The sequence below is a fragment of the Lagopus leucura genome, unplaced genomic scaffold (assembly GCF_019238085.1).
Source record: "Lagopus leucura isolate 7727_CA_CO unplaced genomic scaffold, USGS_WTPT01 Super-Scaffold_100157, whole genome shotgun sequence".
Lineage (NCBI taxonomy): Eukaryota > Metazoa > Chordata > Aves > Galliformes > Phasianidae > Lagopus > Lagopus leucura.
In genome coordinates, this window is record NW_024962334.1 from 28134459 (window position 1) to 28148446 (window position 13988).

The 13988-nt window shown below is 39.4% G+C and overlaps 1 protein-coding gene across 1 annotated transcript in view; it reads left to right on the plus strand.

Annotated features, from left to right (window-relative positions):
- CALCR (calcitonin receptor) overlaps positions 1-13988 on the plus strand; it is a 131535-nt gene that overhangs the window by 59946 nt on the left and 57601 nt on the right. Inside the window, exon 2 of the mRNA XM_042889340.1 lies at positions 8570-8657. Coding sequence (XP_042745274.1) covers positions 8610-8657 — 48 coding nt within the window. The 5' untranslated portion in view covers positions 8570-8609. The remainder of the gene's footprint in view (positions 1-8569; positions 8658-13988) is intronic.

Below are 13988 nucleotides of genomic sequence, written 5' to 3' on the forward strand. Positions count from 1 at the left end.
TCTGCAAGTCCCTGAAAAGACCCCTTCGGCCCTTTATTCTCACCCATGCATACATGTCCCTTATGAACCTTGCCTGTGTTGTTACCATGATTATCACTGAAAATAAGACTTTTCATATATGTTACTCTGGAATCCTTCTCAGAATTTTAATATAAGTGGCTAATAGCTGCCTCTTGGCAAAGTAGCAATTGATAGTAATTTATCATATGTAAATTTCATTGTTAGACTTCAGTAACGCATGCATAATGTCATAGTGAATAGTGTGCAAATTTTGCCCTAATTGAAATGAGTGCTAATATTCAATCTAATCCTGTGCTGTAATTCCTGATAGGAGCAACAGAGTAATCAAACACTGCAGCAGTGGTATTTGATTATTCTGTAGTAACTAATTGAGATTGTATTTTTTTTTTTTTTTTGCTGACTTACACATTTCTTTATATCTGCATCATTCATTACAGCTTTGTATCTTTGACTGTCACATCAGTTGTAAAAACAGTGTAAAAGGCAACAACAGTGTCAGTTCACTTTCATTTATTGTAGTTTAGATTTGTAGCAATAAAAATCAGTACTCCATTAGGTGTAATATTTTAAGAGCATAGCTAAGGCAAGATTTACCACCAGAGGTAATCACTCTCAAGCAGACCAGCTGTTGTATCTGTGAAAGCTGGCTGAGAGCTCAGACACACACAGCTTTCTTCAGAGACTGTCACAGGACGGCTTGCATGCTCTAAAGCTTCTTTGTTTCTACTAGCTCATTTAGGAGCCCTGTTAGGTACAGTCCTGTGAGATCAATGTAGCATCTTCTGACTTCAAATCTTAATTAGGATTTCTATTCGTTGTAAGCAGAGCTGCTATACAATGAGAGCCAGACCTGAGGGAAAAAAAAAAAAAAAGAAAAAAAACGCTCATATTTGTCAGAGTAGAAGTGAAACCTACATCCCACATCCAGCTCTAACAAAGGCTATTCTGCTGCCAAGTGGGAGCAAAATGATCTAAATGTGTGTCATGTGCATTTGATTTATAGCAATCCACTTGCATGATTTTTCACACTCTATGTGATTTATATGAAAACTGTGACATAATAAAAAAAAGTATAATATTTTTCCTTGTTACTTTGCCCACCCCATAAAATATTCACTTAACTCAAATAATCTATAGCAATGCATAGTTACAAAATAAGAACCAGTGGGAGTTTGCCTGGGGAAGGACTGAATGGAAAACTGGGAAGGAATTGACCATGAGGAAATATCAAATAACTGTTTTTCTTTCCAATTTATGCTCCAGCTGAAGAAAAACTTTTAACAAAATTTTCAATTTATGGAATCAAAAAAGTATTGATCCCAGAGGGAAGAATGTCATGTATGTGGTTGCATTCATCTAAATAAAGATTCTGCCAATGTCATGCAGAAAGAAATTGGGAAATAGAAAAAGAAACACCCATAAGTTCATCACTTAGCATCCGGATTTTCTTGCTTCTCTTTAACTCCTTATATGTGCATCCCAAGTGCATCTAGGACTGCCTTGTCATTATGTTCTTATTTCACTGAACTTCCAGAAGTGCTTTAGATACTCCTGTTAATACTTTTGAACTGGAATATGTTATGTTTTACAGCTTCCCAGAGTACATTTAAAATGACACCGTCCAGTCCTTGTGAGTAATGCAGACCTTGGATACCAACTCCATTTAAGTATTTTACTAGTCCCTTCCTGAAATTTTATTTGTTTCCACTTTATTTTAAGCCTCCTAAAACCTTTTGGCCATGAACTAGAGATGAGGTGTGGCTTCCTAAGTACTAAAAACGTATTTTCTTGGCTACTGCTTTGTGATAAGAATCACCTTCTTTTGCATTAGCAATTAGACGATGCAGAAGCATTGCATATGATTAACGTTCAAACCATGTTTCCTGTGCTACATTTCTTTCAAAATATAGTTATCTGTCATTTAGTCAAATAGCTATCTTCCATCTTCCACTTTCTCTTTAGTGTATAAGATCACCTTGATCACCAACATGTATATTGTGTTGGCTTTTCAAAACTTGTGATTATCCTAAAACAAAATTCAGCCAAGGCAGCAGTTTTTCCTCTTTTCTTTTTTTTTTTTTTTTTTTTTCTTCTGTTTTTGTTCAGTTTATTAGCAAGGTTTTGGTTATAGGCAAGCCTAGAGTTAAATAGCCCATTCTTGCTGACTGAGTTTCAGTAGGAAAATGAAGCTTCAAGTATTGCAGGTCCCATGTAATCCAAGTGAATCAATAAAGTATATTTATTTGATCACTTGATCTGTAGAGGTCTGAAATTGCCTATTTGCCATAGCTAATAACTTCTGCTTGTTTACATAGTACCCACTCAGCTCTACAGATGCAGTTCACTCACTCTGACAGGAAGGATAACAGAAATTAATAGTGATCCTCTTGAGTAACAGTTAGGTAATCATCTAGCAGATGGGCATGTGGTTCCCTGATAGTGAAATTATCTCCAAGACTACTAAAAGGAATGAGAGAAGATCCAACAAATTACGTAGATGCCTGCAGTTACTGTGTTGCAATGGCTTTTGGTGCCCAACACCTAAAACTGAGAATTTGGAACCTGTATTTTTCAGGTTTTCATATGAAAACTTTAGGATGATTACCCAAAAGTTCAGATGCGGCTCGGGGAGCTGTATAAAGGTAACGAGTACATCTTCAGCCTTGCTTTATCATCCTAGAAGTTTGACTAGAGGCTGTAAGGAGGCACATTTTGCCACCTGGCACTGATGATCACCAGCTTTCTGGCATAGGAAACACTGAATAGAGCTCACCATTTTCCTCAGAAATATGTCTGTGAGAAGATGATGGTTCCAGTTAATCTACTGGCAGACCATTGTTGGCTACTAGTTAGAGCATTTGCATAGGAAATAAGAGGAACTGGCTCGGTTTCCTTCTCACAGCCAAAATCACAACCATGGCATTTCTCTTGCCTAAAGGGGCTGTTATTGCTGTGCTGCAGTGCTGCTCTGCATAGGACCTGGGATTATAATAATGTGACTGCAAAGCTGACTCTTAGCCCAAAGCAGTATCCTAAATTATGAAAGCAGAGGTAAAATGTCCAGATGGGAATGAGAAAATAATTTTAATACTTTCCCCCAGACGCATTTGGCAAAACAAATCCAAGCTGGAAAATATGTGAATGCACATGGAAAACAAAGAGGTGACTGGTGATAGCCAGCATTGCTTCACTGAGGGCAAATCATCGTCTGACAAATTTGGCAGTCTTCTATGATGGGGTTACATCACTGGTGGATAAGAGAAGAGCAACTGTTTACATTTACTTGGACTTGTGCAAAGCATTTGATATTATCACACACAGCATCCTTCTTTTTAGATTGGAGAGACATAGATCAGGTAGATAGACCACTTGATAAGTAAAGAATTGGCTGATCGGTTGCATTCAAAGAGTTACAGTCAACTGCTCAGTGTCCATGTGGAGACCGGTGATGATTGATATCCCTTAGGAGTCAGTATTATTTAACATCTTTTATCAGTAACAAGGACAGTGGCACATCAGCAAGTTCGCAGATGACACCAAGCTGTGTGGTGCATTCAACACTCTGGAGGGAAGGGATGCCATCCAGAGGCACCTGGATAGGCTTGAGGGGTGGCTCATATGAACTTCATGAAGTTTAGTAAAGCCAAGTGCAGTGACCCGCACCTGGGTTGTGTCAATCCCAAACTTGAATACAGGAATACAGGCTAGATTACGAGTAGATTGAGAGTAATCCTGAGGATGACGTGGGAGTTCTGGTGGATGAAAAACTGAGTATGAGCCAATAATGTGCTTTTCCAACCCAGAAAGGCAACTGTATCCTAGGTAGCACTGAAAGGAGTATGACCAGTAGGTCTAGAGAGGTGGATGTCCCTTTCTGCTTTCCACTCCTGTGAGACCTTCCCTGCAGTACTGCATTCAGCTCTGGGTCCCATAACAGACAGACCTTTTGGAGCAGCTACAGAGTTGGCCACGAGGATGATCAGAGGGCTGGAGCACTTCTCCTATAAAGACAAGCTGAGGGGACTGATCTTATTCATCCTGGAGAAAGAAGGTTCTGGGGAGACCTTATGAGACATTCCAATATTTAAAGAGGGCCTACAAAAAAGCTGGAAAGGGACTTTTTACAAAGACACATAGTGATAGGACTAGGGGTAGTGGTTTTAAACTAAAAGAGAGTAGATTTAGATGAGATCTAAGAATTAAGTTCTTCGTGAGGAGGCGGGAAGGTACTGAAGCAGGTAGCCCAGAGGTGATGTGTATGCTCCATTCCTAGAGGTTTTCAAGGCAAGGCTGGATAGGGCTTTGATCAACCTGATCTAGGGGAAGGAGTCCCTGGCCTTAGAAAAGAGTTGGAACTAAGTGATCTTTACAGGTTCCTTTTAAACCAAATCTTTCTGTGATTCTCTGAGACAGACCTGCAGCCTCCTTGGATCCAAATTCCCTAAGCACTCAGCAATGGGTTGCTGGTTTGCATGTTTCTTACCCACATGCCTCTCCCTGTGTTTCCTCCTCCATCCTTGGCACAAGCAGTGCAGGTCAGTGTCCTCCTGTGCTGAGTAGTAAAGTGTTCCCTGAGAGGATCTACAAGTCCTAGTAGTCCAGAAAACCTGGAGACATTGGGGTTGAAGGTGAGCGTACAGCTATTCACCCTGAGAAAAATGCACATGGGTGATAACAAATCTATTTAAAGAATGTGCTGGACAAATGAAGAGGCAGAGAGTGAATTTTCAAAGTTCGAAGGGGTAAGACAAGCACAGAGAAAGATGTATTTGTTGCATCACTCTCTTGTATTTGGTCACAAATCCTACTAGTCTTGTACTGTGTTGTTAAAATCTTCCTCCAAAGGTATGTGAGCACTATTGTGAAGTATGACATTGCGGAATAATCAGAGCAGAATAATTAAATGAGAAGTTTTTCTCATTATTCCTCCCAAAAGCCTTTCTTTCTTACTGTTTCTTTGGACTGCAGCAAGTCAATGCTGATCTACTGCCCTCTCTTGAATCTTCACTCTTACACCTTTTTCTGGCCCTCCTTTTTGGCCATGTTAGGCCACTTGTGCAAATGACTGAGTGGATAAGGTAGTCCCATCTTTGCATAACCCAATGGTAATTGTAATTATAGCCCTGTTCAGTTTAGTATTAAAACCGTAATAGTCAGAATAGAGATGACAAAAGAGATGACACTACCGATGTTGTACTGTTCCTCAGATGAGCTTCAGGACTAATCCCAAGGTACCCATGGTATTACTGTAACAGCTGAAATGAGTGGAATATCTTAGTACATAATGCTATGCTACATTAACAGAGAAATACAGAACAATATTCTAGTTTAAAAACCAGACTGGGATTTCGTACAGAACTATTATAAGCAACAGATGATGAAGAATTAGAACAATCATGGAAAAATACTGGGCTTTAACCATGTGCATATGATTAAATATGACTAAATATGAATGTTTTAAAACTTAAATGTATGAAGCACATCATGTTATCTTAACATCAAGCAAGGACGTTGCTGAACTTTACAAAAAAAAAAATGATAAACAGTACAAGAACATGAATCAAGTCAGAACTTAAAATCTGCTTGAGAACTTCAGCAAATGAAACAAAATTTGCAATATTAAATCCTCATAATAATCATTCTTATATTAGCTCCAGTGATCCAAAAAGCTATCGGTACGTTGTCTATAATTGCTTGTGTTCATTGCAGTATGCATGATCCCAGGAAAACCTTGTACATACCTTGAATATCTGCATTGAAGAATCATCTGAAGTGCCTATGTACCAATCATTTTGAAAGATTAAATGGCTGTGACAGTAGCACTAGTCAGGTGGCAATGAGCAGCTAGAATGAGGCAAAGGAAGGACTCCTTCTGCAGGTACTGTCACCAAAGCCTGTGTGTGATTGAGTCATGACATTAGTATATGCTACGGATCAAGTTCCTTTCTGTGCTAATGATAGCACACATCCAGATCCAGCTATGCAGTATTTCTGGCTGCTTGGGGCTTTCCAGCCTCCTTTTCAGCAAGAACACGGTTGATGGCAGAAGTGCAAGTAGTGTTTTTAGCACAGCAGTCCCAAACTTGAAAATTCCACTTTGCACATCCCAGTTTACCTGTTGTATCACCCTGAATCAATTGGACAGAGCTGCGATGATGCAGGTCCAAACCTCTGTCCAGAGGCTGATGATCCATCCTCTGGGGCTCCCCTTCCTGAGAATCTTTCTACCTCCACATTATTCCTGATCTGTCCCTTGATTAACTCTTTTTACCTGCACGTCTTTACATTTCAAGATGCTCGTTGTCCTTGATCCGGTAACCCACGCATGTAGTGCTGCAGGTCATTCTTGAGGTTAGAGAAAAGCTACTTCTCAGTCAGGGACTTTATAGTAGCAATGTTAAAGCCTGTTAAAATAGTTGGCTCTGGAGAAGACTCTGGTGAAAGAGGAAGAAAAAAACAGGTACTACACTTCAAGCATGTCAGCCATTCCTGTGGTTAGAGCTGGCTAGAAGAAGAAAGACTAGAAATATCAAAATTATGTAAGATTTAGTACACAGAATAATTCTTACTCATTTACTCATATGTAGTATCATACGGCACAGGCATCACAGTTAACGGAGGGAAAAAATAATGTCTTCAATATTTTACGGATGGTTTTTTTAACTGGGAGATATGGAGCAAGAAGTATTTTAAATAGCTTCTTCAATACATAGTAGCAAACATTCACGAAATCTCACTTGACTAAAATTTGCATGCAGTTGCAGCTTTAATCCAACATAATGCTGTAAACACTTTTAGCACTAAGTGCAGGAGATTACATGCATTGCGGGTTTGCTATTGATTTTGCCTGCTCTTTCTAGATCACAATTCATCACTCTGCCGTTTGTGGCAAGTAGTGTGTTGCAACACTGTCAACAGCTTGTAGGGCAAAGTTATTTTGCCTATTTTTTAGCACATCCCTGTAAATGCAGCAGAGGAGGCTAGTAGAGGGAATGCAGAAGACAGCTGGCTTTACATCACGCTACAGAACACTTCACAGTACTGTGCATCATTGCATGGACACATTTATGTATATATATCTGCTCATTGGGCAGCTGATCAAGACCTATTATTTATATGCTCGTATATTTTGTGGCAGTTTTGAACCAACATACACTGCGGGGAATAGTATAAAGAAGACGGAAACAATTCCAGACATTTTCCTCAGATCTAGCTGACCAATTTTTGCTTCAATTGAGTTACCTCTCATTGCTGATCAAATACAAATATGTGGCTGACAGCATAATTATGTTATTTCTGTGTCATTTGCCTGTCCCATTACCTCTGGCACACCAGAATGCTTCTGGAAAGGCTCTGACAGTAATAAGGCTACTTCTTAACAGAGGCATTTTTTCTGAGTCCTCTTTTTCATCATTCCATGTTTTATGTAACCTCAGTGGCACATGAAACACTCCCATTCATGGGATATTACATACAAGTGCATTAGATTGCAGTAGAAGTGCCACACCTTTCTTACATTTTGAGATTATTTCTCCTTTAGATGAGGAAAAATACAACTGATTTTTTTCCTCTCTGTAATGGGTGGCATTCCAAACCACTTCAAGTAGAGAAGAGCTGCTACAATGCTGTGGCAGAAACAAGAGTTGCACAAAGGATTGTTTTGCTCACTACACATACTGTAAGTTAAGCCTCAAAGTCTTTGTGCCCTTTTCCCATTAAATTCTTAGGGTTTGGGTATGTCTGGTGCTCAGGTAGTGTGCTCACTCCATTTTTTAGATGCCTCAGAAATGAAGGTGTGGTTAAAGGCTGGATGAGTGATGACTTAAAAGAGACAAAGAAAAGCAGAAAGCTTCTGGTCCAGTTTCCTTCAAGCCCTTGGAGGTATAGCCGTGCTGTGCTTCTCTAGCACTTTGTGCAGTGGCAGTTCTCAATGGCGGAGAGTCACTGCCACGTGTCTGTCTTCAGTCACACAGACCAGGCAAGCTAGCTGCATTTTGGATCGTGAAATCCCACAGTCTTGCTCCTTTGCCAGGAGGTCTAACCTAAAGAGCTTCCAATTTGTCTCTTTTCCTGCCACACTGAGTTCTGTGGTAACCTACCTAGTGGTTACTCATCCTCTGGCTTTCTCTCACTCAATAAATATGCTTTTTGAGTGGCCTATCATTGCACCAGATCATTCTTTTTGGGGGGTAATTTTAAAAAATATGCAGGTTCTTCATGGGTCTGCAGACATTTGGAGATTAGAAGCAGCAGAATCTGGACAACCAAAGTCAGCTCTGCAGGCAGAGAGGCAGTTTGATGTAGATACACTGCTGGTCATGTAGTAACATGGAGCAGTAATTCATGCCCACTGACTTTAGCGTCCATAGGGGAGGCTGAAATAAAAGCGTGCCTGTCTCCAGTGAATTCAAACATCAGCACACAGAAGGCTGAAGGCACACACACGTGCAGAATGCACTTGAAGTCTAAAAAGATGCCTGTACACCAAGATAGGAATTTATTGTAACAAAATCTAATCCTGGTTTTGTTTTTGCTGTTTAATTCCCAGAAGGATCAGCTACAACGTGTTTCTGCAGGAAGACTTCACAATGAAAAAAACTACCCACAGTTGCTTCTTACTGATTATCCTTCTTATTGTAAGTATAAGACAAATGAATGACACATGCCAGATTCAAACTTGTGGTGATGTTCAGAAAAATAAGGAGTTATATTTGTTATACAGCATAGGTGAAGAAATGAGTTCCCTTACTGATAAAACTTTGAAATAAGGTTAATAAAGTTTCTGAATAAGATATCTTATAAAAGTTTGAACTTGAAACTACCATTCCCCAGTGAGAAAAACTGCAAGTCTGAAGATGGTTATGCCTCTGTTTTTTTGACTGGATTTTGAAACTTACTAGTTGAAAACTTCCTAAACGTTGTGTGAGATTTTGACTTAAGTGATTGTGAATTTTCACTGTTTATGTTGGCTCTGGTCTTAGGAAAGCAACAGAAATGGCAAATATCACTATAAAGATTAGTTGTCAAGTTCAAACACTACTTCCAACTGTTTGGTCTCAATATTTCTGTTACTCCAATATATTCAACAGCAGCATGGCTGGGTAACTATTTTTCTAACTATGTAGCAAATGAATTTCTACTTGACTAAATACCTCTCATGTAAGTTGAATGGTTTCTTTGAGGTTTACTTGTGGAACCTCAAATGATTAGATGATTAAAATCAAAGACATTGCAGATACTCAGAAATGTGGACACTATCCAAATCCCCAGTAACACAGCAGTCATATGTCTGAATGATGCTGCTGGGAATGAGCATCTCTCTGCCTCGGTTTCTGAGTAACTTGTATGCCTGATGCTACCTTATTCCTCAAATATATATTTGTCTCTGTATTCCTGATGAAACCTTTGATTTTTATTACACTTGATTGTATCTTGTTGGTTAGCTCTTCAGACCCCTCTGTTTCTCAGCTTTTCTTCCATTCATGTGGAATGAATATGGAATGTTGCTGTGTGTCTCCCCATCAGCTCACACCCTTTCTGGTTATAAATTGTAGAAATGGGGCTATAGGACACTCTGGGGAATGGCAGAGACCTCTCTCCCTGTTTTGTTTGTTTCAGCCTAGCATAACTTGCCCACTGTGCTGTTTGCCACTTAAATTAACATGGAGAAAAAATAGGGTAGGGAAGCCAAGAACAGTAAGAGAATGATGGAATAAAACAATGAAATGAGATCATGAAGAATGCAAAAGAATAGCAAAGAACGCCTTACTTGGGTAAAATACTGAATTCATATTTCAGTATCAGGGACTTCAAACAAAGATGAGCTGGAGAGAAAGAGAATGAACAGAGGAGACAACATTTTTCTGCTAGCTTGGTTTCAAAAATAATTAATCCAGAATTAGTTAATGATTTGAATGGTTATCCCTGTGCTTGGCAAAAATCTGCCTTGATATGTATCAGAGTATACTGGTTTTTGTGGCATTATGTGTCTGTTACACATAGCCCTGCGAGTGGTGCACGTAGAACTGTGCTGGCTGGAACATCATGCATGTTAAGAGATCTCTCAAAGCCAAAGGACCCATCTGAGACCAGATATTTTCTGTGCTTGAATAATCCCGACTGACCTGCATAACATAACAGGAGCCTTGGCAAAGAACAGCAAGTCTTCCTGTAAGAAATCAAAGCCAACTGGAAGAACAGTCCCAGATTATTTTTCTTCCACAATCAAATGACAGGACTGTAAATATTCTGTTAACTAAAATTGTCAACAGCCCTTACTGAGTGTTTGGAGTGTTCTGTCTTACGGCATATATTTGGAGGACAGTCTTGAAAGATTTGGCTGATCCTCTCTCTAAATTAGATCTCTCACCTACAGTATCACATGTGCAGCATTGGTTCTGTCCTCCTTACAGCAGTAGCCCAGGGCTAGGACTTATTTAGGAAGCTCTGCAGTAAAATCTGCATCTCCTTCCTTTTACATATCTTTACACTAGAGGTCTCTGTATGTGTAACTTAAGCACAAATTTACTTACATTTTCACTGCTCCAATCTCAGCATTCCATCTTTTTCCACTGTGGTGGCCATACTATTATCTTGTTAGACACGTCTTAAATCAATTTATCTTCTGGTAAGGGAGAAGCCACAGTCGTAGATGTGGACTGTGAACAAGCTCTATTTTCTTGATAGTACTTGCCAGAACACTGCTGTTAAATCAAATATGAAAAATATTTGGCAAGGGTCATCTTTCCAAAAATTTTTCCACCTGAAGTTGGTGGAAAAATACAAGTTTTTACATTTTATTTGTGGTCTGTCATAAGGAAAGGGTGTTCTTCTTTCTCTTCCAGAAAGGCCATTCCCATTCTGCAAGATTTTCTAATTGCTCCTGGGTTCCCAGTGCCAGTCCCATATCCCTCCTTGCATGCTTGGTCCTAGACCCCAATTACAAGTACTCCATAGGTCCTCCTCCCCACAGTTTCCAGCCTTCAGACCTGTCCCAAGTGGTTTTGGTACCTTCTGATAGAAAATGTGTCATTTCTACATAGACCACCCAGCACTCTACTCCTTTGTGTATAGATCCATAGTAATTACTAAAATTACTAAAAAAATACTAAACACAAACTGTTTAAAGCACCTGACTCCAAGACTCAATTATTAGAAGCAAAGCTCATTTCTTATTGTCTCTCTGACTGCTCCCCTTGCTTTTGGATGCAGAATAATAGCCATTCTTCCACCATCAACAGATATTCCTTTGCAATTCGGAGGGAATTCCTTTAGAAATTCTAATTGTTCTTCTCAGGGAATGTTTCATATTTCACCTTATTCCTGATACTGCCTATTTTTCAATAATTACTGAGAACCCCGGAGTGTAACTGAAATTTGTTTCAAGTTCCTCAGTCCCCATGTGCTGGCAGAATTAGACCATCTCCTACATGCACATTTTTCTCCACAAGAAGGGTGAGCATTGGAACAGTGTGTCCAGGGAGATCAGACAGCTGAAAATGAGAGGGAGGAGGAAACAAGATTGGGTCTTTTTCCTGTGTGACTGATCAATTTTGCAGGACATTGAGATAAGAGAATTGTATTTTCTACCTCATTTTGTCAAGTAAAAATTCTCCTTTTGTGCCTGCAGATGGTAATTTGCTCTTGCCCTGTAAATGAGGACGGATGGAGTAGTTTTTGCTCATATATTGCAATTTTGTTGTCCTGAGCCAACCACAGAGTGCTCAGTAAGGACAAAACAAATGCTGCAGCTTCAGACCACACCATTATTCAATTAAATCCCTTTGACCAAGACTATATTTTAAAACAATTTCATTTTGAGTAAAAAAACCAAATTGTACAGTTTATTAAGTCCAGACCTGTCAAATTGTTACCAAATCTCAATCACTGAGCTATTCACAGTCTGATATACTGTGTCAGATCCTGAAAGGCTTGTGAATAATTTCAGTTCATAAAACATGGAAAATTAATCATGTGAAAACCTGAGTGTGATTTAGTTAAGTACAAAAACTGGCATATATTGGAACACAACTATAGTAGGTTTGAGTCTCCAGAAGCCACTTAGAAATATGTTTACTACTGTGAGGAGGGCATGGCTCATTGTGCAAGCATCTCACTCTTGCCACAGTGATACACAGCAGTGAGGTGCCACAGCCGGCTGTCCCCCACAGCTACAGGTGTGATACACTGCACAGGGGGGCCATAGCCTGCTCCTGTTCTGCATAAGGCTTTCCTGCTTAAACAGTGGTTCCTCTAACATCTGGTGTAGAGAAGGTACTGGCCTTTGGGGGGCCAGGAGAGGTGCTGACAAAGCAGAGGGAAAGGTGTATTTTCCTTTGTGTGAGTTGCTTCAAGCTGTAAGGACTTGCAAATTCCAGAGCTCTTCTCATGTAATGAATATTTGGGGAGGTACAATGCTGATGATAAAGACTTACTGTAGATTATTTTGAGCATTTCAGGCACTATCTGCATGCAACTTTTCAGGAAGGAAAGGGATTGCATTCACCAAAGGTTTCAGGGTGAGCCAGACATCTTTGTCTCCATTTTTGCTTTTTAACATAATAAGATTGTTGCCATGCAGCTGATTGCTCTAAAGAGGTCTCTTGCAAGGTGATTAATTAGAGCTGCATTCAAAATCCCTGAAGCATTCTGCAGCCTTGCTCTATGCTCACAGTCTGCATCAGGCTGTCCTGAGAGTAAAGCTTCCTCATGTGAGCAAGTACTGACTGCAGCAATGGAAAAGAACTATAAGAGAGGGTTACAAGTTGCTTTCCATTCAAAGTGCCTTGTCTTCATCTACTGTGGGTGATAATCTTTTGCTCGTCTACATAGCCTCCAAAATCTGCAATGTAAGTTATATGGGATATAATTATGAGATGTTTTCATCCTGCTTCAACAGCAATTGAATACGGGAAATTTTTAATATTCAATGGTTCAGTAAAACATGTCATGTTGAGGTATTTCCCCCAAGAAGTTGTTGTCTGCTGTTTCTAAGTACCTTTGTAATGAATAAGCAATCATCGTTATGTTTACTGAGTACCTTCTGTTAATGACCTTCCTAAGGCATCACAGTGGTTTTCTTCTCTGTTCTGACACTGGTGGCTGTGAAAAGTCTCTCAAACACAATCAAGGTACAACAGGAGCTCTGCAATGAGGCTGAGTCATGCTGAGCTCTTGCTTGAAGATGTGGTGTGTCAAGGAACAAGAGTTAAGTCACCCACTAAGAGGTGACTAAACTGAGCAGTTTTAAAAGAAATGCATCAAATATATTCTTGAGCTATCAAAATCAATAATAAGCAGTCGTAGCATCCAGATTCTGAAATACATTTTGACTGAGCTCAACAGAAGATCTGGGGGAAAATCAAAAGGAAAGAAAGCTGCAGATACTTTATTTTCAAAAGTCATGTTTAGTCTAGCTCCTTGATGGTGGAAGAAAAGTATTTGGGAATGCCTGTTCATCGCATCCAGTATTTTGTGGAAAAAAAGGTGAATTTTATGCTTGCTTTATTTGGATTTTGTGTTTCAGAAATAGGCATAGTCTAGTAGAGGTTAATAGCAGGTGTCTGTCTCACAGAAACTGGTGCACTATTTACTAACCTTAATATAGTTTAATAACAAATCCAAGTTGTTTCTCTAGATTACTTTGTCCATTCTAGGTTTAAAGTGAACTTCAGCATTCCCAGCAGCCTATTCTTTTTCTTTGTTATGATAATTCATTTTCTTATGACAGTCATTTGTCACGTGGTGGCTTGGTGGTCGTATGTATGACGTCATTTACTTGGACTTTTAGGAGTGACATCATATGTACGGCTGCTAAACTGCTGCATGGGACATCACTTAAGCATTTTTCTTCTGAAGAAATCATAAACAATCATTTTCAGGCTGTCGACACATCCTGCTTATTAAGTTGTGAAATACTGATTTCTCTTTAATAAAGAATATTTGTAAATGGATGAACCATTCCTTTA